This window comes from Felis catus, chromosome C2, assembly GCF_018350175.1.
Source record: "Felis catus isolate Fca126 chromosome C2, F.catus_Fca126_mat1.0, whole genome shotgun sequence".
NCBI lineage: Eukaryota > Metazoa > Chordata > Mammalia > Carnivora > Felidae > Felis > Felis catus.
Window position 1 is genome coordinate 4,594,747 of NC_058376.1, and position 24,801 is coordinate 4,619,547.

Below are 24,801 nucleotides of genomic sequence, written 5' to 3' on the forward strand. Positions count from 1 at the left end.
TAAGGAACGAATAAGGAGCCCGTGCATCCTCGTAAGCAAGAGTATAAACCGTGGCCGGCCTGCCTTGCAAGCCAATGAGCTCCCGACCCTGGACATTTTCCAAGGCTCCTCGGAAGGCTATGGAGTGTGTGTGCTTCAGGTGAGGGGCGAGCCAGTGACCTTGCGGCTTTCTGGGGTTGGCTGAGAGAAGCCGAGAGCTGGAGCCAGAACCACCTGACGGCAGGAGGGGAGACCGGGCAGCACAGGCCGGGGCCAGTCCACCGTGAGACCTAGGTGGCAGGTGCCGGGGATGAGCTAGACCATCAGCCCGTGCACAGGCCGGTCACAGTCACAGAAGCATCCCGGCTGGCAGGGGAAAGCAGGCCCGGGAGCCTGGACAATGTCCAGACAAGCTGAGGCACTTGCATCAGGAGCTCAGTCCCTGGGGTGAGTGAAGAGCAGATGGGACACGGGGCAGTTTGTGGCGATAGCCTCAGACCCTGGGCAGCAGAGAAGAATCCAGAGCCCCAGCAGGGCACAGGTGAGGACTCATCTTGGGAAAGGTGGGAGCCAGACCTCAGCTAAGACGGCTCCCTGGACCTGCGTGGGAGGGGGTCCAGCAGCTTCCGAGGAGGTGGGGGGGACGGGGAGGAAGTATGCAGAGTTCAGGAACCTTCTGTGACCCTGTAACCAGGATCCGGCCTCTTCTTGTGACGTAATGAAGTCCTCGGTGGCTGACAGATACGTATCCTATGTGTTTCCGTGTGGCAGGCATCACATGTGAGGGCTAGAGTGAAGGTCAGTTCTAAGCACAGATAGGGAGTCAGTGAAACTCCTCTCCAGACACTCTCGATCACTGTGTACTCCTGCCTCTGTGTGTGTGTCCTGCCCTCATCGGCGCCCACAGATTCTCGGGGTCTCAGGCCGGCCCCGGCCCCTTCACTTACGCTGCAGAAGACCGCAGTCCCAGAGTTCACGCTAAGCCAGGCTGGAGGCAGGTGGCTCTCAGGGCTCCCCCTACCCCTCCAACCCGGGGGGGCCCTGAGGAAGGCAATTCTGAGCCCGTAAGAACACACCTTCTTTGGTGGGACTTCTTCAACGTGAAGTAGGACGAGGAAGCTGTCTCGCCGACACGAACCCAAACCCCCGTCACCCTGCAGGCGGCCACACCTGCCCCTCTTGTCCCCGGTGGGGGCCAAGCAGGCTGGCGTGGCTGAGCCCTATTCATCCTACTCGAGACTTGGCTGCTGTGTGGCTCCAGGCTCAGCCGGCCTCGGCGTCCACAGTTGTCACTGTCCTGTTGACTGGGGCTTGGGGGCAGAGAGACTGGCAGGTATGACACCCGAACACCACAGTAGGTTTGGAAGGTAACCTGCCTTGTAAGGTTCGCACACCAACGCCCTACTTCTGCGGAGTTAGGACAACCACCACCCAGCAGCTGCCCCACGGGCGAAGGGCGGTGCTGGCTTAACTCACTTCACCCATTCGATCTGAAAATGTCCTTCCTGTGAACTTTCTGCCTGGGACAGACCCAGGGCTGGACTGAAGTAGCCAGGAAAATGTCACTTCCAAGAACGTTGCCAAATCCTTAGCTCACAAAGTCCAGAGCAACACGGTTCTGAGTTACCGCAGGTGACCTTCTCTCATAACCACACACATCCATATAAATACAAATCTGGTGCCGTGTCAGAGCCTTGTGTGAAAGGACCACATGATTCGTGCAATGACTCATAGGGCCATGTGTGAAAAAGGTGTAGGGAGGGGAAAGCAATCTGAGAGTATTCAGCATTTTCCATCAAGTAGCCGGCAAAATATCGTAAGAATACAATACAGAAATAATGGGGGAAAAAAATCTTCCCAAATAGCTATCATGAAAGCCAGTGTCCTGGGGGAGATGTTTTCTCCTCCCACAAAAAGAGACATGTATTTCCACCCATGTATCCTACCATCCACACGAGTCACCAAAAGCCATGTTGTTCACAAACAACCAGTTTTGTACAGAACATGACTATTCCACACAGTAAAGAAAAATCTTCAAATCCGTCTTTCCAAGCTTCGGGTCCGGAGCTGTGAAGGTGGCCTTTAGAACTCTCTGGAGTTGTGACCACACAGCTGGAAAGCTAGTGTCAGAAGGAAAGAGGGTCCTTGACCCCCTCCCGGCAGACAAGCTGTCCCCCAGGGAGGGGAGGGGGCTGCTAAAGAGGCCAAGAGATCTTTCCACTTCTGAACTTCCCCTTTTTGGGCAAGGTCTGCGGACCGGCTCCAGGAGGAATCCGGATCCCTCAGATTATAGGAAGGAAGCAGCAAAACCAATCAGAAAGGAGGCAGGTGGGGCAGGTTAACGCAGGAACCCAGGGCGCCCTGTAAAGCCAGGCAGCCAGGCAAGTGACTGTGGACAGAGGCCACGGTCAGGAAGGCCGGCTTTGGGAGACCAAATGACTGGTGGGATGACCGTTTTGTTTTTCTTTCCCTTTTCCTATTTCTCCCAGGCTTTCTGCGGTCTCAAGTATTTTGGTATTTGGAGAAAATAACAAGGGCCTTATGGAGAGATGCTACCAGAACTGTTACAGTCAGTGACACGGGTCACTCCCTGTTAGTCCCTCCCCATGTCCCGCCCACCCACATCCCCCAGGGACTTAAAAAGGCTGCCTCCCGGTGGCGCCTAGGTGGCTCAGTCCATTAAGCATCTGGCTTCAGCTCACGTCATGATCTTGCGGTTTGGGAGTGAGTTCGAGCCCTGCGTCAGGCTCTGTGCTGACAGCCCAGAGCCTTCAGCCTGCTTTGGATTCTAGTCTCTCTCTCTCTCTCTCTCTCTCTTTCTCTCTCTGCCCCTCCCCTGGAACCTGCTTCAGACTCAGTGTCTGCCCCTCCCCTGCTCTCCCTCTGTCTTTGCCTCTCAAAAATAAATATTAATTTTTTTTTTTTTTTTTTTTTTTTTTTTTTTTACGGCTGCCTCACTGTCCTCTCCACTTTCCATAATTTGCTGGGCTGGTCAGTTTGACCTGTGGCTAATGACCCCTGATTCCAGCCAGAGGACCACCAGGTGGAGCCCACAAGTGCCTCTAGCCGGCAACTGCCCGCCCCCCTTGCTGGCGCCTGAGGTCCTGGACATCCCGGCCGGCACACGCCCTTCCCGGGGACCGAGCCCCGTCCTCCTGGAGCTCGTTGGGTCGGGCTGTGCCTGCGCTCACCTGAGACCTACTTTCCAGGCAAAGCGTCAGACTCCGGAGCCGGGAAACGGTGTAGGTCTTACCTGCGCCGGGAACCCCGGCCAACTGGCCCCTGTTGGATTCGCTTTCCGCATTTCAGATCCCGGAGCTACGAGGAGTCCCGGCCCCAGGGCCGGCCCCGCCCTCGGGCTCCGCCGTGGCAGGCACCGGGAGGGGTCCCGGGTAGGGGAGGGGGCGGGTCTCCCCGGCCAAGGTCCCCTCTTCCTCCTGCGGTGGACGCAGCACTCACCGGTCGTCCCTGGGCGCATCTTCCAGGTGCGGCTCCCTGGGGACCCGAGGGACCTCGCTGGGACCGTGTGGCGAGGAAGGCACCGAGACGCGCCCTCGAAGCGCACAGCGGCGGCGGGGAAGGAGAGCAAAGGGCGGGCGGAGGGGCCGAGACGGAAGTGCGGGCCGGGTGCGGGCCGGGCGGGTGCTGGCCCGGCAGGTGCCTGCAGATCCGGCAGGTGCGGGCCGGCAGGTGCGCGGGGCGGCGCCCGCGAGCTCCGGGCCGGCAGCCCAGGCGGGATGCTCCCTCCGCCCCGCCGACAGGGGGCCGGGAGTAACGAGCAGGGTTTGTTCCTGAGGCAGGACACTGGGTCCCGGAACGGTTCGCGGCCTCAGCCCCCAGTATAATGTCTCACAGGAGGAAACAGCTACAAAGACAAGCATGTCCTGAGCCTTTGAATCGTCAAAGCCGAGTGCTAGCAGGGTCCAGGCTAGCGGTCAACAGCCCCTGGGCCAAAGTCATGAGGCTCCTTGCTTCATCCAGAACGTTCCCGCCGCCCACCACAGTCGTCCACCTCGTGTCCTTTTTTAACCTCAGGGCCTGATTTGGGGAAATGTGGCAGGGACAGTGCCCCGGGCGCCATCGGTCAGGGTCACGGGTTTGCAAGCCCTTTTGTTCACATGGAGGCCCGGGGCTGCCAGGGCCGCAGTCCGGCAGGTGTTCGAAGAAAGCTTCCCAGAAGACGCCCCAGCTCCTAATAGGAAGAGTCTCTCTCTGTGTAGACTCACATTCCAGACACCCATCAGGTTTTTACAGCTCTTTGGAACACACCGTAGTCATCGTGGCCTCAGACTGCCAAGGGCAAGTTAAGGCTCCGAGGGCAGTTGGTCACCTTCGCAGAGCAAGAGTGTTCCAGGTGGACAGGTCTTTGCAAAAAAACCCACGCCCACCCCCCGAGTCCGTGGCCCCCACAGTTCTGCTGGTCCCTGTTTCTCTTCTCCGGAAAAGCCCAGAGGCCTCAGCGGTGCAACACAAAGTCCCCTCACCTAGTCCCAGGATACGCATCAACCTGTGGGCTGTCAAAAGGGACTTGACCGTGACCCTTCTCCATCGTGGTCTTGGCCTCCTGAGGAGCTGCTGCGTGGCCCCATCCAGGGAGCCTGGGGACACATGTCCTGTGGACAGTTTGGCTGGAGTCCTCCGGGTCACCCCCTCCCCCAATGGTTCCCCCCATCAGGGCGATCCGAAGACGGGGTCTCCCAGCTCCAGGGCTTGAGAACTGGACCATAGCTTCAGCATGGCACATTTCCCTTGGGACGCCGCTTCGGGGCTGCGCTCCACCTGCTCCTAAGTTACACTGAGCAAGCGCATCGGTTCACTAAAGCGGATGTTGGGGGGCGCCGGGACGGCTCAGCCAGTTGAGCATCTGACTCCTGATATCGGCTCAGGTCGTGATCTCACGGTCATGCTGCCAAGCCCCCCGTCCGGCTCCACGCCGAGCATGGAGACCGCTTGAGATTCTCTCTGCTCCTCCTGGCCTGTTCATGCGTGCACACACACACGCTCTCTCTCTCTCTAAATAAAAAAATAAAAATAAAATAAAAATAAAATATAAAAATAAAAATAAATAAAAGTAAATAAAAATAAAATAGGGGCACCTGGGTGGCGCAGTCGGTTAAGCGTCCGACTTCAGCCAGGTCACGATCTCGCGGCCCGTGAGTTCGAGCCCTGCGTCGGGCTCTGGGCTGATGGCTCAGAGCCTGGAGCCTGTTTCCGATTCTGTCTCCCTCTCTCTCTGCCTCTCCCCCGTTCATGCTCTGTCTCTCTCTGTCCCAAAAATAAATAAAAAAAAATAATAAAATAAAATAAAATAATAAAAAAAATTTTTTTTAATAAAGTGGATATTGGTTTCATTGACCAAGAGTCTCAGCTTTTTGCCTTTGGCTCACCTGATTTCGGAGATTGAGCGTTTATGTCCTGCTGTTTTCTTTTTTTTTTTTTTTTAATGTGGTAAAAAAAAATACATAATATAAAACCTACTATCTTTTGCCACATTTAAAATTTTACATTTTAAGCGTACAGCTCAGTAGTGTTCAGTATATTCACATTGTCGTGCAACAGATCTCAGGACATTTTTGTCTTGCGAAACTGAGACTCTGTCTCCGTTAATATCAGCTCCCCTCCTCCCACCCCCCGATCTTGGCAACCGCCATTCTACTCTTTTTCTATGAAGTCATCTCCTTTAGATACTTCACAGAAGTGGAGCCTCCACCATTTGTCTTTTTATGACTAGCTTATTTCACTTAGTATGACGTCCTCAAGGGGCATCCGTTGGCTGCCTCAAGGGGCACGTGACAAGATTTCATGCTTTCTTAAGGCTGAATAATACTCCGTCGTGCATACGTTCCACATTTTGTTCATCCATTTATTTGTTGATGAACACTTGGGTTATGTCCGCCTCGTGACTACTGTGAGTAATGCTGCTATGAACATAGCAGATGGATGCACATCTCTTCGAGACCCTGCTTTCAATTATTTTTGGGTACACACCCTGAAATGAGATTGCTGGATCATATGGCAATTGTATTTATAAGTTTTTAAGGAACCACCGTGCAGTTCCCCTCAGTGGCTGCACCATTTTATATTCCTAATATAAAGTATTGGTGTGCACGTATTCCAATTTGTCCACATCCTCACCAACACATGTTTTGTTTGGCTTTTAAATTTTTTAAATAGTAGCCATCCTCAGGGCTATGGGCTGGTATCTCACTGTGGTTTGATTTGCATGAGTCTCTAATGATGAGTGATACGGAGCATCTTTTCGTATGCTTTTTGGTCATCAGCATATCATCCTTGGAGAAATGTCTGTTCAAGTTCTTCGCACATTTTGTAGTCTGATTTTGTTGTTGCTGCTGCTGACCTGTAGGGGTTCTTGAAATATCCTGGATATTAATTCCTTATCCGATGTATTGTTTGCAAATATATTCCCTGATTCGGCAGGTTGCTTTTCCACTGTGTTGATTGTGTCCTACGATGCACAGTTGATAAGTTTGATACAGTCTCCTCTATTTTTGTTGTTCTTGCCTGTGCTTTCGGTGTCACGTCCGAGAAATCATTACCAAAGCCAGTGTTGTGAAGTTTTTCTCCTGTGTTTCCTTCTAGGGGTTTTACAGTTTTAGGACCTACATTAAGGTCCTTGATCCATTTTGAGTTAGTTTTCGTATGTGGTGTTAGGGAAGGGCCTCACGACATTCTTTTGATGTGGATGTCCACTTTTCCCAATACCATTTGTTGAAGAGACTGTCCTTTCTCTATTGAATGGTCTTGGCATCCTTCTCCAAGATCATTTGACCATATACGCAAGGGTCTCTTTTTGGGCTCTCTGGTACATTCCATTGATGTATACAGAATCTTTCTTTATGCCAGTACCACGTTTTTGATTACTGTAGCTTTATAATAAGTTTTGAAATCAGAAAGTGTGAGCCTTCCAACTTTTTCTTTTTCAAGATTGTTTTGGATATTCAGAGCCCTCTCGGATTCCACTGGAATTTTTGGTTGGATTTTTCTATTTCCATAAAAAAACATCATTGCGATTTTGATAGGGCTTTCATTGAATCTGTAGACTGTTTTGGGTGGTATTGATAGCTTAATGATAATAAACCTTCCAATCTGTGGACACCAGGTGTCTTTTCATTTTTGGGTGACTTCCTTCCTTTCTTTCAGCTACGTTTTCTAGTTTTCAGTGTATAAGCTTTTCTGCTTCCTTGGTTAAGTTAGGGTTTGTTTTCATTTTGCTCTAATCACCTGCATCAGACCCTGTTCCCCATTCTCAGCCGGTCTGTAACAAACATGTCTAATCAATTCTCCCTAGCAGCTCCCATTGTTTGAGAAAAAAGAAAATGATATAATTTCCATTTCTGCTGATCTATACTAAGGAATTTTTTTTCTTTTATAAAAAGTAAACGCTATGTATACGAACAGTGAAAAATGTAAAAAAAAATTCTATGAGGCTAATAAAAGGCGGGATGACTATTTAAATAAATTACTATTACCCACTTGGAACTCAACTCAGGAACTTAAAATGATTGGTATCAAGATTATATATTACTTGTAATATACATGGGAAATATACATGAAATTTACTTTAAGTGAAAAAGCAGGAACAAAAGCAGACATTTATGCCTATATGAAGACTAGACGGAAACACATAAAAGCAAAAACCTGTGGTATTTGCCTGTGCGTACTATAAAGCCACATTACCTAAAACAAATTTAAATAAATAAGCACTACAAGATATGGAAGCAACCTAAGCGTCCATCGATAGAGAGATGGGTAAAGAAGATCTGCTGTAGATATATAATGGGATATTACTCAGCTACAAAAAAGAATGAAACCTTGCCATTTGTGACAACTTGGATAGACTTGGAGAGTATAACGCTAAGTGAAGCAAGTCAGACAGAGAAAGACAAATACGACATAATCTCACTTCTATGTGGAATCGAAAAAACCTACCAACCAACCAACCAACCAACCAACCAAAACCAGAAACAGACTCATGAATACAGAGAACTGGTGGGTGCCAGAGGAGAGGGGGCTGGGGGGGATGGGTGAAACAGGTGACGGGGACGAAGAGGCACAAACTTCTGCTTGTAAAATAAATAAGTCCCAGGGCTGAAAGGTACAGTATAACATTGGAATGCCTTTGTATGGGGACAGACGGTAACTAGCTGGCAGTGAGCGCTGTGTAGCAGTAAGGCACAGAATGCTGACTCATTGTGTTATACACCTGAAATGAACACAGCACACAGTTTCCCCTCAATTCCTCGTGTGTCTGTGGGCCACCTGGGCCACAGGCTCATCTGCACAGACCTTCCCCCTCAACAGGCCCCTTCCCTCCGCTAGGTCCAGGGTTCCCTCCCCAGAGTCCCCAGAGACAGCTACTGTCCCTAGCATTCCCCGTGGTCCTCAGAGCCTGTCTCCACATACGCAAGCCTGCGTATATCTCCCTCAGTCTTTTTACACAATAGATATATTGTACGTGGTGTTTCACAACTTACCTTTTTATGTTAGAATATCTTAGAAAGCTTTGTACATAAACACACCCGGGCTTTGCTCATTCTTCCTGAGTGCTGTGTTCGATTCCATGGTTGGGTGAAGCACGTCTCTGTCACTTTTTTTTTTCCAAAACTTTATTTAAATTCTAGTTAGTTAACATGTAGTGTATTTTGGTTCCAGGAGTAGAATTCAGTGATTCATCACTTACACACAACACCCAGGGCGCATCACAACCAGTACGCCCATCACCCATTTAGCCTATCCCCCCCCACCACCACCTCCCCTCCATGAACACTCAGTTTGTTAAGAGTCTCTTGTGGTTTGTTTATCTCTCTCTTCTTCCCCCCACGCCCCCCACCATGGTAAATCATATCTTTAAGCCACACCCTTTATTTTGGGATGAACATATTCTTTAAATAGGTGTAGAAGGGCAGTTTTGGTTATTCTTAGTCTTTTGCACTATTAACAATGCTGCAATGAATAACCATCATGTATCCACGTTGGCATAAATATTGAGAAACGTGAAAAACAGATTTTCTAAAAAGTGACTGCTCGGACTTCAAGCTATACTACAAAGCTGTAACCATCAAGACAGTGTGGTAGTGGCACAAAAAAAGACACTCAGATCAATGGAAGAGAATAGGGAACCCAGAAATGGACCCACAGACGTGTGGCCAACTCATCTTTGACAAAACGGGAAAGAATATCCAATGGAATAAAGACAGTCTCTTCAGCAAGTGGTGCTGGGAAAACTGGACAGCGACATGCAGAACAATGAACCTGGACCACTTTCTTACACCAGACACAAAAACTAACTCAAAATGGATCTAAGACCTAAACGTAAGACAGGAAGCCATCAAAATCCTCAAGGAGAAAGCAGGCAAAACCTTTTTGATCTTGGCCGCAGCAACTTCTTACTTGACATGTTTCTGGAGGCAAGGGAAGCAAAAGCAAAAATGAACTATTGGGACCTCAACAAAATAAAAAGCTTCTGCACAGCGAAGGAAACAATCAGCAAAACTAAAAGGCAACCACCAGAATGGGAGAAGATATGTGCAAATGACATATCAGATAAAGGGTTAGTATCCAAAATCTATAAAGAACTTATCAAACTCAACACCCAAAAACCAAATAATCCAGTGAAGCAATCGGGAAAGGACATGAATATACGCTTCTCCAACGAAGACATCCAGATGGCCAACCGACACATGAATAAGTGCTCAATATCACTCATCATCAGGGAAATAGAAATCAAAACCACACTGAGATACCACCTCACACTGTCAGAATAGCTAACATGAACAACTCAGGCAACAACAGATGTTGGTTGGCGAGGATGTGGAGAAAGAGGATCTCTTGCACTGCTGGTGGGAATGCAAGCTGGTGCAGCCACTCTGGGAAACAGTACTGAGGTTCCTCAAAACATTAAAAGTAGAACTACCCTACGACCCAGCAATTGCACTACTAGGTATTTATCCAAGGGATACAGGTGTGCTGCTTCAAAGGGATACATGTGCCCCCATGTTTATAGCAGCACGATTGACAATAGCCAAAGTATGGAAAGAGCCCAAATGTCCATCGATGGATGAATGGATAAAGATGTGGTGTATCTATCTATCTATAGATAGATATATGTATCTATATATGTATCTATATATGTATCTATATATCTATATATCTATATATGTATCTATAGATATACACACACGCACACACAATGGAGTATTACTCGGCAATCAAAAAGAATGAAATCTTGCCATTTGCAACTACGTGGATGGAACTGGAGGGTATTAGGCTAAGTGAAATTACTCACTCAGGGAAAGACAAATGTCATATGACTTCACTCATATGAGGACTTTAAGACACAGAACAGATGAACACAAGGGAGGGAAAGCAAAAATAATCTAAAAACAGGGAGGGGGACCAAACAGAAGAGACTCTTATTAAATATGGAGAAAAAACAGAGTGTTGCTAGAGGGATTGTGGAAGGGGGGATGGGCTAAATGGTAAGGGGCATTAAGGAATCTACTGAAATCATTGATGCACTATATGCTAACTAACTTGGATGTAAATTTTAAAAAAAAAGTGATTGCTCTGATATACTTTCGTAGGTTTAAAAGCCATTTGTGATTTGTATTTCTTTTTCAGGAACCATCTAGTCATATCAATTGCCCAGTCTTCTATGAAGCTGTTAGCCTTTTTCTTTTTGAGTTGTGGTAGCTGTGAGAAATACTTTGTTGACTAGATAATACATTTATATAGTCCAATTTTTTTAAGTGTCTTAAAAGATATATGGTGATAAATCACCTCCCTACTCACGTGTCCTCTTTACCTAGTAGAAACCTGGAGTTATTAATTTCTTGGATGTCCTTCCAGCATTTCTTTTGACATACCCAACCAAACCCCACCGCACACACACACACACACACACACACACACACACGTGAACAAACTGTCACATACTCTGCTCCTGCCCTCACCTCTTGCTTGTCAAGATATCTTGGAAAGTTTTCACTTGTGTCTACAGAACTCTCCCTCGTTCTTTCAACAGCTACAAAGCATCTGACAGCGGGGCTGGACCATAATTTATCTAGCAAGCTCCTCACTAGAGACATTCTTTTCCACTTCTCATTAGGACTAACACTGTAACAAGAATCTTGCACGTAGAACGTTTCACTTACGTGAAATGAATAAAACAACAATAACAAAACTATCTTTGATGTTGGGGCGCCCGGCTGGCTCAGTTGGTAGAGAAGGGCAGTCTTGGTCTGGGGGTCACGAGTTGGAGCCCCATGCTGGGCATAGAACCTACTTTAAAAAAAAATCCTAGAAGCGGAACTGCCGAGCTTCTGCTATTTGTAATTTTGATAAAAGTTTGCCAAAACCGACCTGGATGGCTGTTGCACTCATTGACAATCATGCTGATGCACGTTTGTTTCGTCATAAAGTCTTCTCCAGGATAATTTTTCCTACTCTTGATTTTCACTTTACTTGCTTACTTGGGAAAGCACTGCCATTTAAAATGGGTCTCCCCTTATTAAAATTTTTAAAAAAGGGGGGGCGGGTGCCTGGGTGGCTCAGTTGGTTGAGCGTCTGACTCTTGGTTTCGGCTCAGGTCATGATCTCATGGTTCCGTGGGTTCAAGCCCCGCGTCGGGCTCCGTGCTGGCATCACGGAGCCTGCTTAAGTTTCTCTCCCTCTTCCTCTCTCTTCCCTTCCGCTACTCATGCTGTCTCTTTCTCTCTCAAAATAAATAAGTAAACATTTTAAAAAATTAAAAAAATAAAACAATTATCTGATTTTTTGTTTTTACAGCTTTGGAGTTTTGCCTTACTTAGAAAGGCCTTTCTCCCCTTCCCCCCAGTTTCTTATTTTTTGATTAAAATATTTGATCCCTCCATATTAACTCTGATGGAGATTTTATTTTCTTCCCCTCTGGCTGGCCGGTTGCTTGCTATTTGTTGAATGATCATTTCCTAATATTGACTGCATTGCCCCGTCACCATATTAAGGCTCAAGTGTACTTGTTTTGATGTCTGGACTTTATATTCTGTTTTCTCCGCCTCGTCTCCTTCTGCTCAGGTATTAGTGATCCTTGCGTGTTCACTTTACCCATGAATTTTGGATTCAGCTGTCACTGCTCACGTTGGCTGTCCCACTCCAGCCACAGAGCCCCCAGCATGGGCCACACTCTGATCTGGAGGCTGGACCGAGAGATCTTTTTCAAGCCCTCACAACAGCCTAAAGGGAAGTTATCTTAACCCCTTTACAAGTGGTAAAGTGAGAGGCGCCTGGGTGGCTCAGTCAGTGAAGCGTCCGATTTCGGCTCAGGTCATGATCTCGTGGTTTGTGAGTTCAAGCCCCACATCAGACTCTGTGCTGATGGCTTGGAGCCTGGAGCCTGCTTCGGATTCTGTGTCTCCCTCTCTCTCTACCCCTCCCCTACTCGCACTCTGTATGTGTCTCTTTCAAAAATAAGGACTTAAAAAAATTTTTTTAATGGTAAAATGAAGCATCAATTGTCACAAAAGCCATCAGTTAGGGAGTGAGGATTCCAAAGGATTCTAAGTGAGTCCGAATGTACGAAGTTCTCCTTGAGTGTATTTGCTTGCTGAAGTCACAGCACAGGACAGGCCAGGGCCTCCTAATGGCAGTACTCTATAGTCACGGCCCCTAAGTTCTGTCTCCTTGGATCCTCAGAATGACCTGGCTTCCAAATTCTCCATCTCAAAAATCCATAGCACATAAAATGCTAAGGCCTTTTAACTTTTCTTTCAAAGAATTAGATTTAGCCTCTTAACAACTAAACCAGTTGTTTTTCTTACTGATCCCATAGCTGGAGACTCCACATGTTGAAATGCCTGGAAATTTCTGGAAACGAACTTCCCTTCTTCTCCTGGGGCAGGTGTCAGACGTCATCACTGTGTCTCCACATCACTCACCCTTTATTCTGCACCCTTTTGTTTCTCTACGCTGCACTATGTTTATTTAGCTGTTTGCGACTTTCCGGTCACTAATTACATAGCTCTATCTAATCTGCTGTTAAACGTGGTCGTTTGAGTTTGTTGCTATTGTACAGACTTTTATTTCTAGGAATTCGATTTGGTTCTTTTTCAAAGCTACTTATAATAGAACTTTATATTATATAATTTTCTGTTTCCTGAAGGTATCTTAAGGCCTGATTTGACTTTAATCATAATGAGTGTAGTCAGTTAACAGTCTAGAGCTATAACCTAGAGATTATTACCGTCTATAATCTGATTATAATTTGTTTGAAATCTTTGCAAGCTGTTTTCCTGGTTTGTAGCTCATGGAGATTTTTGCCTGACTGGCTGTGCACTGGGCATTGTATTTGAAAAAAAAAAAGTGTGAGAAAACGTCTTCGGGCCAGTGAAAGTAATTTGCTCCTGAAAATATTTGTGTTTGTTTTTGCTGGGATCTGAGTCATGACCACTCTGGGACCATCTATAAAAATATACATATAGGGGTACCTGCATGTCTCAGTTGGTTAAGCATCCGACTTTGGCTCAGGTCATGATCTCAAGGTTCACGAATCTGAGCCCTGCCTTGGGCTCTCTGCTGTTAACACAGAATCTGCTTCAGATCCTCTCTCTCTGCCCCTCTCCCTCTGGCCCATGCGCTCTCTCACTCAAAAATGAATAAACATTAATATATATATATATATATATACATATAGTCAAGGCTTGAAAACTCATGAATGACCTAGTTGATTCAAAACTGGCTATAATTCAACATAAGCTGTTCATTTGAGGTTAGTGTCTACCCTGATGGAGCTGGGCTCCCCGCCCCCCCCCCCCGTTTTTTTTTTTTTACATGGAAGGTCTGCTCTCATACTCCTTCGTGCTAATTTGGGGGATTAACAGTGCCCTTGGATAGAATGCGGCTTCCTGGCATGCCGCCCCCAGAGGTGGGGATGCATCTTTGGGGAGCATAGGGAGGTGGTGAGCTCAGTCTGGAGTAGGGGGCACAAGGTGACTGGGATGCTAGAGAAACATCACGGTAAACAAGGAGGAACGCATTGTCAACAGGGATGCCGTCAACTGTAAGGGACGACGAGCAGGAGACAGAAGAGATAAGGGCAAGATCAGTCTACCCCCGTGACTGGTGGCCGAGGATAATGAGGACTCCTACATGACATTGACACATGCCCACAAAGGGGTCTCTGCAGAGAAGCCTTCCCTGGGCACCCAAAAGCATAAGCCCAGAGCCCCACTCCTCTCGCCCTATCACTCTTCTTCAGTGCACTTAGCACCAGCCAAGTTCTTTGCCTTGTTTGGGGAGCCGCTCAATGTCTGCCTCCTTCATCAGCACACAGGCTCCACCAAGGCGGGGCCACATCCCGCGCACTGCCGGCCCCCGGGTGCCCAGCACAGAGCCTGGCACAGAAGCGTTTCTCAACAGATCTCTGGTGAACACGCGAGTACGTGAACTAATGAGTGAACCAAGGATTCCACTGAATGAGACACAGGTCAGGAGGGCGGCAGACCGAAAGGGGAAAGGAGGACTCTGATTTAGGTACTGAGCGAGCAGATCAAAGGCTGCCCAAAGGCAGAGTCCATAAACAGGAGGATTTACAGGAATCTGGAAAGAAGGAAGGTCACAAACAGGAAAGGAGTCATCCAACTAAAGGTAATAAAGCCCCACCTGAGTTTTCTTCCGACCCCGCGAGGGGCCACAAATGGAGGACACGGACACAGACCATGACTGTGGCCACACCGCACTGTCTTAGAGGCAAAATATATACCAGGTGTCTTTTTTTTTTTTAACAATGTTTTTTAGAGCAGTTTTAGGTTAATAGCAAAATTGAACGGAAAATAGAGGTTTCCCATAGTCTCCCCTCCCCCACCCCGTCAACATTCCCCACGGGAGGGTACATTTATTACAAACTGATCAATCTACACAGACATGTCATAATCACTCAGAGTCCACCGTCTACACTAGGATTTGCTCATGGTGTTGTAAATTCTGTAGGTGTGGACAAATGTATAGCGACAGGTTTCCAGCGTCATAGTATCACGCGGAGTAGCTTCATTGCCCTAAAGATCCTCTGTGCTCTGCCTGTCATCTCTCCCTGCCCCCCAGCCCCTGGCAACCACTCATCGTTTTACTGTCTCCACAGTTTATCGAGAATGTCCTACAGTTGTAATCATACAGTACGTAGCCTCTTCCGACAGGCTCTTCTCAGCGATCTGTGTTTAACTTTCCTCCCCATGTCTTTTTACGACCTGACAGATCATTTCTTTTAGCACTGATTAACCCATGGTTGTTTTGGATGCACCCGCTGATCTCTTCACCGACTGAAGGACATCCTGGTTCCTTCCAAGCTTTGACAATTATCAGTAAAGTCCCGAAAAACAGCGGTGTGTGGGTTTTGGCGTGCACGTAAGCTTTCAAGTCCTTGGGGTAAAGATCAAGGAGTATGACTGCTGGGTCATTCGGGAAGAATACGTTTAGTTTTGTAAGAAACCCCCCAAATCGTCCAAAGTGGCTCTACCGTTTTGCATTCCTGATCCATATCCTCACCAGCATTTGGCGTTGTCAGTGCTCTGGGTTTCGCGTATTTTAAACAGGTGCTTGGCGGTGTCTGTGTCTTAATTTGCACTTCCCTCAGGACATATGATGTGGATTATCTTTCCATTCACTTATCTGACATTTGTATATCTTTGGTGAGGTGTCTGTTAAATCCTTTGGTCCATTTTAAATTTAGTTGTTGGTTTTCTTATGGTTGAGATTTTAGAGCTCTTTGTATATTTTGGGTGACAGTTCCTTGTCAGATGTGTCCTTTGCAAATATTTTCTCCTGGACTGTGGCTTGTCTTTTCATTCTCTTGACACTATCTTTTGGAGAGCAGACATGCTGAACTTCAATGAAGTCCAGCTTATCAATGATTTCTTTCAGGATCGCGCCTTTTGTGTTGTATCTAAAAGGTCATCACCATACCCAAGGTCATGTAGGTGTTCTCCTAGTTTATCTTCTGGGAATTTTATAGTTTTGCATTTCACAGTTGTGTCTGGGATCAGTTTTTCTTTTTTTAATGTTTATTTATTATTTATTTTGAGAGGGAATGAGATTGCGTGAGTGGGGGAGGGGCAGAGAGAGAGGGAGAGAGAGAGAATCCCAGTCAGGCTCCGAGCTGTCAGTGCAGAGCCCGATGCAGTGCTCAATCCCACAAACTGTGAGATCATGACCTGAGCCAAAATCAAGAGTTGCAATCTTGACTGAGCCACCCACGAGCCCCCGGGATCAATTTTGAGTTAATTTTTGTAAAAGGTGTAAGGTCTATTTCTAGATTCGTTTGGGGGGGGGGTTGGGTCTTTTTTTTTTTTTTTTTTTTTTTTTTGCATGTGGATGTTCCATTGTTCCAAGATCATTTGTTGAAAAGACTATCTTTGCTCCCTTGTCTTCGCTTCTTTGTCAAAGATCAGCTAACTATATGTGGGTCTATTACTAAGCTCTCTAGTCTGTTCCATTGATCTACTTGTCTATTCTGTCACCAACACCACAGTGTCTTAATCGCTGTAGCTTTATAGTAAGTCTTGAAGTTGGGTAATGTCAGTCCTGAGACTTTGTTTTTCTCCTTCAATACTGTGTTGGCTATTCTGAGTGGTTTCCTTCTCCATATAAACTTTAGAATCAACTTGTCAATATCCACAAAATAACTCTCTGGGATTTTGATTGGGATTGCAGTGAATCTACAGATCAAGTTGGAAAGAACTGACATCTTCCAAGTATTGAGTCTTCCTATCCATGAACATGGAATATCTCTCCCATTTACCTTTTCTTTGATTTTGTTCATTAGTGTTTTGTAGTTTTCCTCATATAGATCTTGTACGTATTTTTTTTAGATTTATACCTAAGTATTTCATTTTGGGGGGTGATAATTAAATGGCATTATAGCATTTTTAGAACTGCTGAGATTAAATGAACTGATATATGGAATGTGCTGGCACAGACAGCCCGAAGCTAGCAGGCACTGAGACATGTTATTGTTTATGCACACTGCACTTCGTCCTATAAGGCACTGAGGGTTGCCAGAGAGTCTGCTGAGTTGGGAGTGAGACTGTTCAGAGTCCAGGCCAGCTGACCAACCACAAGGAAAGTAAAGGCTCTCCATGTCCTGGGAGGTCTCCTAGGAAAGCCATAGGACAATGGAAGAGCCGACCCTTCCAAGTTCTTCCAACCTTGGAAGAGGAAATGTTCATCTTTTTTTTTTTTTTTAACATTTATTTATTATTGAGAGACAGAGAGAGAGACAGAGCATGAGCAGGGAGAGGGGCAGAGAGAGAGGGAGACACAGAATTCGAAGCAGGCTCCAGGGTCTGAGCTGTCAGCACAGAGCCCGACGCGGGGCTCGAACCCACACACCGCGAGATGCGAAGTGCCCGTGATCTGTTTCCTCACACCTCCCCGGGGAGTGGGAGGTTTGTGAGAAACAAAACCAAAAAAACAAACACCCAAACTCATTTCCTTTGCTGCCGGTTTTCACTTTTTATGAAACAGTTTTTGCTGGCTACAGTGACTGAAATTTGGAGGATGAAGAGCATAGAAATCGGATCAGACTGACCCTGATCTCCTAGCTCCATCTCTCAGCAGCTGGGTGGTCTGGGGTGGGAGCTACTTTGGAGGTGGGGAGCGAGGTCCACAACACCCACCCCAGAGGTGAGAGAACACAGAGAAGGTACCAGAACAATGCTGGATGTAAGAAGGGAACCCATAAATGGTCACTATTATTATTTTTAAGAGATTTTAGGAGTTATTTTTTTTTTCTCATCGTCACAAGCAATCAAGAGGAAAAATTAGCTGAATTTCAGCTTTGATCTAGAAAAAAGTTGGGGCGCCTGGGTGGCTCAGTCACTTAAGCATCTGACTCTTGGTTTCGGCTCAGGTCGTGATCTCATGCTTCCTGACACGGAGGCCCCCATCAGGCTCTGCTCTGACAGTGCAGGGCCTGCTGGGGATTCTCTCTCCGGCTCTCTCTCAAAATAAATTTTAAAAATAAATAAATAAATAAATAAATAAATAAACAAACAGAAAAAGTTAAGTAAGAGACTACCACAAACACACTGTGGGACACCTGTTCTAGAATATTCCGACGAGAAAAGATGTTTCCTAAAGGTAAGTCCTTTGGCAAAGAACACAAACCATGTCAACAGCGCGCGTAACGGTCCCAAAATGCTAAAAGGAGGAAAACACAGGATTTCTGAAACTCGGTGACTGGGAAGCGGGACCAGCTGCCATACGTTGGGAACCTGGGGAGGACTGCCCTCGTCCTCCACCGCACCCCCAAACCGTCACCCATCACTGCCGGGCCCCCACGCGGAACCCGCAGCCCCACTTTCTCTTCCACCCTCCTGTGAGGCACCCGAGAGAGGGCGGCCCCCTTCCCAGCCCCGCAGACAGCTGCCCCCCCCCCCACCTGGGGCGGGATCGGAGCCTGTCTCGGGATGAGTGATGCCTCACTTGGGACACCACGTCCTTTCGGGAGGGAGGATCCTCGGAGATCTGAAAGCATCAGCAGCGAAGGGAAGGACAAAGCGTCGCACAACTCACCGCAGTCCCGCACCAACACGGGGGTCCCCCGTGGCCCCACTGCCCCGCCCGTCCCGCGCCACGCGGTTCTGGTGACGTCACCCGACCGCCCCCCCCCGACCGCCCCCCCCCCCCGCACCCCAGCCCCGCTGGATGACCCGGATGGCACCCGACAGGGGCCCCCCTCCGCCGCCTCCCCTCCTTTCCGGATGCCCCCCCACGTGTCTCGTCCGCCCCGCTTTCAAGCAGAAGCACGGGTCTCGGGCCCCAACCCCACGCGCGACCCCGGCCGCCCACGTGGGGTCAAGCCCGGAAGCCCTGGGTCGGGGCCGGGTGTCCCGGGCGGCCGAGAAGAAGGGGCCTGAGTCCTCCGACGTGAAGGGCGGCTCCCTTCCAACCCCGGGGTCCCGCCCCTGCCCCGCCTCGCCTCGCCCCGCCTCACCCCGCCTCGCCCGCGCGCTCTCACCTTGCCGCCGCCCTTCTCCGCGGGCCGGAGCCGGTGTGCGCCGCCTCGCCATCCCCGCCGCTGGGGGCGCCTCTCCCGACCTCCCTCCTCCCCCCTCCCCCTCCCCCTCCCCCTCCCCGCCGCCTCCCCACCACGCAGGCCCCGCGGCGCCAAAAGGGGGCCCCACCGCCTCTCCTGCGCCCCCCCGTGTCCCGTGGGCGCCACCCCCGCCTCTCCTGCTGGGCGGGCCCCGGGGAGCCACAGGCGGACCACCGAGGCCTTCCCTCGGCCGCCCTGCCGTAGGACCCCCTCAAACTGCCTTGGGCTTTTCTGCCGTTGGGGTCGCTGAAACTGCTCAGCCAAAGGTCCCTGCAGGAGGGTCCCACAGCCAGAAGAGTGTGCCCCACAGCGGCGGGGCCTGCGAAGGGCCCCCCTGCGGGGTAGTGTGAGAGCTCCCGGCCTGGAAGCCCCGTCATTGCTCCTGCTACCCGTAGGCACGCACCGGCCCGGGCTGCTCCAAGCCGGTCGTGGCTTCCTCCCTGCCCTTTATAATCACCACTCATTGTTGGAAGGTAAGAGGAGACTCCCTGGAAGGACTTTAGAATTAAAGTGCTTCTGGGAAAATGCTCCATTAGCCGTCTCAATCCTGCCCGCGCAGTACTTCCGCGTATAAAGTGGGATCAGGGACTTCTTTGGTAGACACCCCCGCAGGCCCGTGGAAGGCAGGGCCTGTGTTTTCTCTGGGTCCTTCTCTGGGTCCCCCGTCCACCGCCCTGGGTGGGGCACTCGGGGAGCGCTGGGCCACCACACGTGTGCTGAATGAATGCCTCTTGGAATGCAAAGCTGGCCCAAAGTCCAGGCTTCACCTAACCCCACTCCTTCTGAGCAGCTGTACCAGTCAGCTCGGGCTAGAACAGAACCCCTCATACTGCGCAGCGAAAACAGTACAGGTTCATTTGCTTCCAGTTCTGGAGGCTTCAAAGGGCAGGACCATGGTGCCTGAACATTAGGTTCTTGGGGAAGTCTCTCTTCCAGGGTCACGGATAGCTGCTGCTCTGCTGTGTGCTCATGTGATAGAGAGAGAGGGAGAGAGAGCGCGCACTCTGGTGTCTCTTCCTCTTCTTAGAAGGGCAGTAATCCTATCAAGACCCTCATGACGTCATCTAGGCCTGATTATCTACCATTGCACGGGGCACTTTAACATACGCATTTTGAGGGGACACAAGCCTCCGGTCCGTAACAGCGTGATATCCAAACCCAGCGCCCCGCAGCCTTCCAGGAGGAAGTTATGGAGAGTTCCCCCCCCCCCCCCCCCCCGACTCCTGACCCTCAATGCTTTCTGTTGCAGATGAGGACATTGGGAACCCAGTTAAGTGACTTGACTGTGGGGTATGCTGTGACTCCTGTGCTATGTATAAATCCTGTCCGTTTGAAGTCCGGATCTTCAAGAGCCCCATGTTGGATTCAACTGGGAGAAATAACAAGGTAGTATTTGGGGCACCACACTTGTGGCAGAAAACAATGCTTTGCACGCCTACCAACCAGTAAACTGTAATTTGAGTTCAGGCCACAGGGATCAGGAAGGTGATGTTACACCTTCAATTCTTCCTGTCATCAGTGTTGACAGGTAAGGTGTGTTTGATCAAGGATTTGGCTGGAGGAAAGCTGTTTTCTCAGAGAAACAAAACCAGTAAGTTCTTTCTCACAGTTTGCTCTTGATCTTAGTGAACGAAACAAGTCAGAAGGCCTGGTTAAGAATGCAGAGCAGGGGCGCCTGGGTGGCTCCGTCGGTTAAGCATCCGACTTCGGCTCAGGTCGTGATCTCACGGTTCGTGGGTTCGAGCCCTGCGTCGGGCCCTGTGCTGACGGCTCGGAGCCTGGAGCCTGTTTCGGAGTCTGTGTCTCCCTCTCTCTCTGCCCCTCCCCCACTCATGATCTGTCTCTCTGTCTCAAAAATAAAAAAAAAACATTAAAAAAGGTTAAAAAAAAAAAAGAGTGCAAAGCAAAAAGTCCTCGGTCACATTGCCTTAGAGCAGCCGTGCCAAGCAGCCTGGCTCACTTTGTCCCGATAATGGCAAACCTCCTTTGAGATGCGAGCAAAAAAGCTGCTGTTCCTTTCTAGAGTGAAACAGTGATCGGCAGTGGTTAAATTAAATACACATGCACGCGTCTTGCTTAGAGGTGACGAGAATTTTCAAAACCTGGTTTTTAAATATTTTTTTATGTTTATTTATTTTTGAGAGAGAAAGAGAGAGACTGAGAGCGAGGGGGGGAGGGGAAGAGAGAGGGGGGAGACACAGAATCCGAAGCAGGCTCCAGGCTCCGAGCTGACAGCACAGAGCCCGAGGCGGGGCTCGAACTCGCAAACCAAGAGATCGTGACCTGAGCTGAAGTCAGATGCTTAACGGACTGAGCCACTCAGGCACCCCACAACCTGTTTAATAAGAACGCCTGCTTTCCTTCTAAAGGGAAAAACAAACGAAGTTATCGCTCTTTCTTTGATTCAACTTCTTCCCATCACCGTGCACCTTCTCTTCCGCCCAGTGTGGTAGAGAGGCCGAGAGTGGATGAATCGACATTTCCTGCAGAGCTGTCGCTTCGATGATTTCAACTTACAACCACAACAGTGCAGGAGAGCGAAGTTGCTGTACCCATTTCACAGATGAGGCCGCTGAGGATCAGAGAGGTGCGGTGAGTTGCTCAGTGTCCCACAGCTGGCAGGATGCGGGCTGAGGGTAGCGTGACGGTCCGCTCCTTTGTGGTCCGTCAGGGGCATCCGTCACCCTGCATCGTAAGGATCGGGTCCCCTCATCTGCGTGGGCACGAGCTCTCCAAGCCTTGTTTGTCCGGCCACTGGAAGGATCCTTGGCACACACTGCAGAGTTTTCATGCGTCTGAATGAGCAAATGAATGAACGAATGAATGACCGCGTGAATGAGCGAACAAATCAATTCTGTGGAAAGTGGAGTAACGGTGGAGATTTCATGTGATTCGACCGTATAAGTTCCAGGAGGGGGCAGCAGGGGACCCGTCAGTCAGCTCTCCCCGGGGTGGAGGCTGAGGCCCCCCCCAGGCGCACAGAGTGGCCCTCGGGGTTTTCCCAGGTCCTGACGGAGCAGAGCACAAAACTCGGTTTGTGTTCGGGCTGCTCCACACCCTGGCAGCTGATGTTAGTAAGAACGTGTGCTGTGCAGCCAAGCAGAGGGCGTGTGAAAAGTCCCAAACACCAGCCCTCGCCCCCAGCCCACGGCTTCCATCGCAGCGGTCAGTGCTGGTGGAGGCCTGCTTCTCAGCCGGGGTTGCACAGCAGACCCGCGAGTGCATCTGACAAGTACAGAACCAAGGTCTCACCCCCGAGATTGTGATGTCATGGTCTCGGAGAGACCCCGGGAACCGACATTCTTCGAAGAACCCGAGGTAACTCTCACGTGTCCACGAAATTAGGTCCTACAGAGTTGGGATGTAGGGTTTTTCAACCGGGACACTATTGATGTTTGGGGCCCGATAATTATCTGCCGCGGGGCTGTCCTGGACAGAGCGGGAGACTCAGCAGCACCCCTGATCTCTGTCTGCTGGTCGGCCGGCGGCAACACCACCCGTCGTGACCCCCAACAATGTCTCCCCGGTAGGCCTAAGGGCCCCCAGTTGAGAGCCACTGGATTTGAGGATGAGGAGGGGTCAGGCACCCGGGTGGCTCAGTCGGTAAGCGTCCCACTTCGGCTCAGGTCATGATCTCCCGGTTCGTGAGTTCGAGCCCGCATCGGGCTCTGTGCTGACAGCTCAGAGCCTGGAGCCAGCTTCAGATTCTGTGTCCCCCTCTCTCTCAGCCCCTCTCCTGTTCGTACTCTCTCTCTCAAGGATAAACACTAAAAATAGAATGAAGGATGGGAGGAGAGAGACTACTGTGGTATTTGATTCTCAGTGGGCCACCCCAGGTCCTGTATCACCTGGGAGCTTGTTAGAACTGCAGATCCCACCCCCACTCCACCTGAAGGGGGATCCTCACATTCTCAAGATCCCTGGTGACTCACGTGCCCGTGAGTGTCTGAGAACGCGGCCAGGGCTCCAATGTTGCGATCGCTGGGAAGCAGCTGGTTTATTGCAATAGTAATTCACCGTCAGCATCCAGAGAGTAGGACATCAGAGCCTTGGAAGGTCAGCGTGCAAGGGGCGGGGAGCCACCGGAACCTCCCAGACGAGGACCCCGTGGTGGTTTGCTTCCCTGCATCAGAGCTCCGCTGGGCGAGTGGCAGGGAGGCAGGGGAGAGGTTGTCCCTGGGGTGTACCTAAGATGAGCTTTGCTTGATGGCGCTTGATGGGAGGGCCGTGGGTGGGGACAGCCCAATGAGAGGAACCCTGATGACCGTCATCACCAGGGAACTGGGTGAGCAAGTCTGCCGTTGTCACAGGCAACCCGAGCCTCCTAGGTCTCCCTCCTCGACACCACGCAAATGACAGTCATGTGAGGCCGGTGCTTCCTGCCGAGGGAAGGGGCCTGGCCCCTGGTGCGGTGAGGGTGAGGGAAGCGTGGGAGGGACTGAGCTGGCCTGGCCAGGGCCGTCAGGGCACAGCGTGGCGGGCACAGCCAGGGCCACAGCCGCCGGGGAGCAGAGGGCAGGCCTGCCAGCTGGCTTTGCACTCCGTCCCCTGACAACCAGGCCTGGGTTGCCCTCCGGCCTCCCCCAGACACCTGTGTGGGCGAGAGCTGGGCGGGACACGGGTGTCAAGGGCAGCTTGGAAGGGCAGGGGAGCCACACAAGGGCAGCCTTGGGGATTTATGGAAATGGGATGGTGGCCCCACGATAATTATCCTGACTTCTCCTCTCCCCTCCCCCACCCCCCAGCACTGAGCACTGACGGCAATTATCTCAGGCATTTCACTGTGAACTTGCTTGTTACCTAACCCTTCTGCCCTGGGCTGCGAGCTCCATGAGGAGAGGGTCTTTGACTCACTCAGAGCTGCCTCACCAGGGCCTTGGGTGGGACCTGGGCCACGGTCCCCACTCCCTAAATGTTTGTCCAGTGGCTGGAGACAGGAATGGCAAATAAGGTAGACGGGCATCATGTTGATTTTCATAACCGCGGAGGCCGCCTCTTCCTCCTTCCTCTTCCTCCGATGACTTGCTTTTCTTTATATTTCCCTGCTTTTGTGAAGTTAGTTTTAAGTGTTTATTTATTTATTTTGAGGGGGAGAGAGAGAGAGAAAGAGAGCAAGAAGGGAGGAGGGGGAGAGGGAGACACAGAATGGGAAGCAGGCTCCAGGCTCTGAGCTGTCGGCACAGAACCCGACGCGGGGCTTGAATTCATGAACCGTGAGACCATGACCTGAGCCGAAATCAAGAGTCTGATGCTTACCTGACTGAGCGAGCCAGGCACCCCATTTACCTGCTTTTTTAAAAAATTTTTTTTTTCAACATTTATTTTTTTGGGAGAGAGAGAGACAGAGCATGAACGGGGGAGGGGCAGAGAGAGAGGGAGACACAGAATGGGAAACAAGCTCCAGGCTCCGAGCCATCAGCCCAGGGCCTGACGCGGGGCTCGAACTCACGGACCGCCAGATCGTGACCTGGCTGAAGTCGGACGCTTAACCGACTACGCCACCCAGGCGCCCCTACCTGCTTTTTAAAAAGTTACTTGAGGGGCGCCTGGGTGGCTCAGTCGGTTGAGCGTCTGACTTCAGCTCAGCTCAGGATCTCCCAGCTCGTGAGTTCGAGCCCTGCGTCGGGCTCTGTGCTGACAGCTCGGAGCCTGCTTCCGATTCTGTGTCTCCCTCACTCTCTGCCCCCCCCCGCACTCATGCTCTGTCTCTATCTCAAAACTAAATAAACATTTAA

The 24,801-nt window shown here is 50.0% G+C and overlaps 2 protein-coding genes and 1 long non-coding RNA gene across 5 annotated transcripts in view; 1 reads left to right on the forward strand and 2 right to left on the reverse strand.

Moving 5' to 3' along the window:
• Window positions 1-19,076, reverse strand: part of FAM3B (FAM3 metabolism regulating signaling molecule B) — a 58,717-nt gene extending 39,641 nt beyond the window's left edge. The window contains exon 1 of one of the 3 annotated variants that reach the window (XM_045036589.1): window positions 18,989-19,076. In XM_045036589.1, coding sequence (XP_044892524.1) covers window positions 18,989-19,040 — 52 coding nt within the window. In that variant the 5' untranslated portion in view covers window positions 19,041-19,076. Of the gene's footprint in view, window positions 1-3,438; window positions 3,800-18,988 lie in introns of those variants that run through there. The other 2 variants (XM_023238715.2, XM_045036590.1) reach the window with 2 other exon arrangements.
• An 85-nt stretch (window positions 19,077-19,161) lies between these two features.
• LOC123379854 lies at window positions 19,162-21,700 on the forward strand. Its single transcript, XR_006584774.1, has 3 exons — window positions 19,162-19,539; window positions 20,316-20,452; window positions 21,512-21,700. It is a non-coding gene; the product is annotated as an uncharacterized LOC123379854 (long non-coding RNA).
• Window positions 21,701-21,838: 138 nt separating this feature from the next.
• BACE2 (beta-secretase 2) overlaps window positions 21,839-24,801 on the reverse strand; it is a 113,431-nt gene continuing 110,468 nt past the window's right edge. The window contains exon 9 of the mRNA XM_045036592.1: window positions 21,839-21,861. Within this exon, the coding sequence (XP_044892527.1) occupies window positions 21,854-21,861 (8 nt within the window). The 3' untranslated portion in view covers window positions 21,839-21,853. The remainder of the gene's footprint in view (window positions 21,862-24,801) is intronic.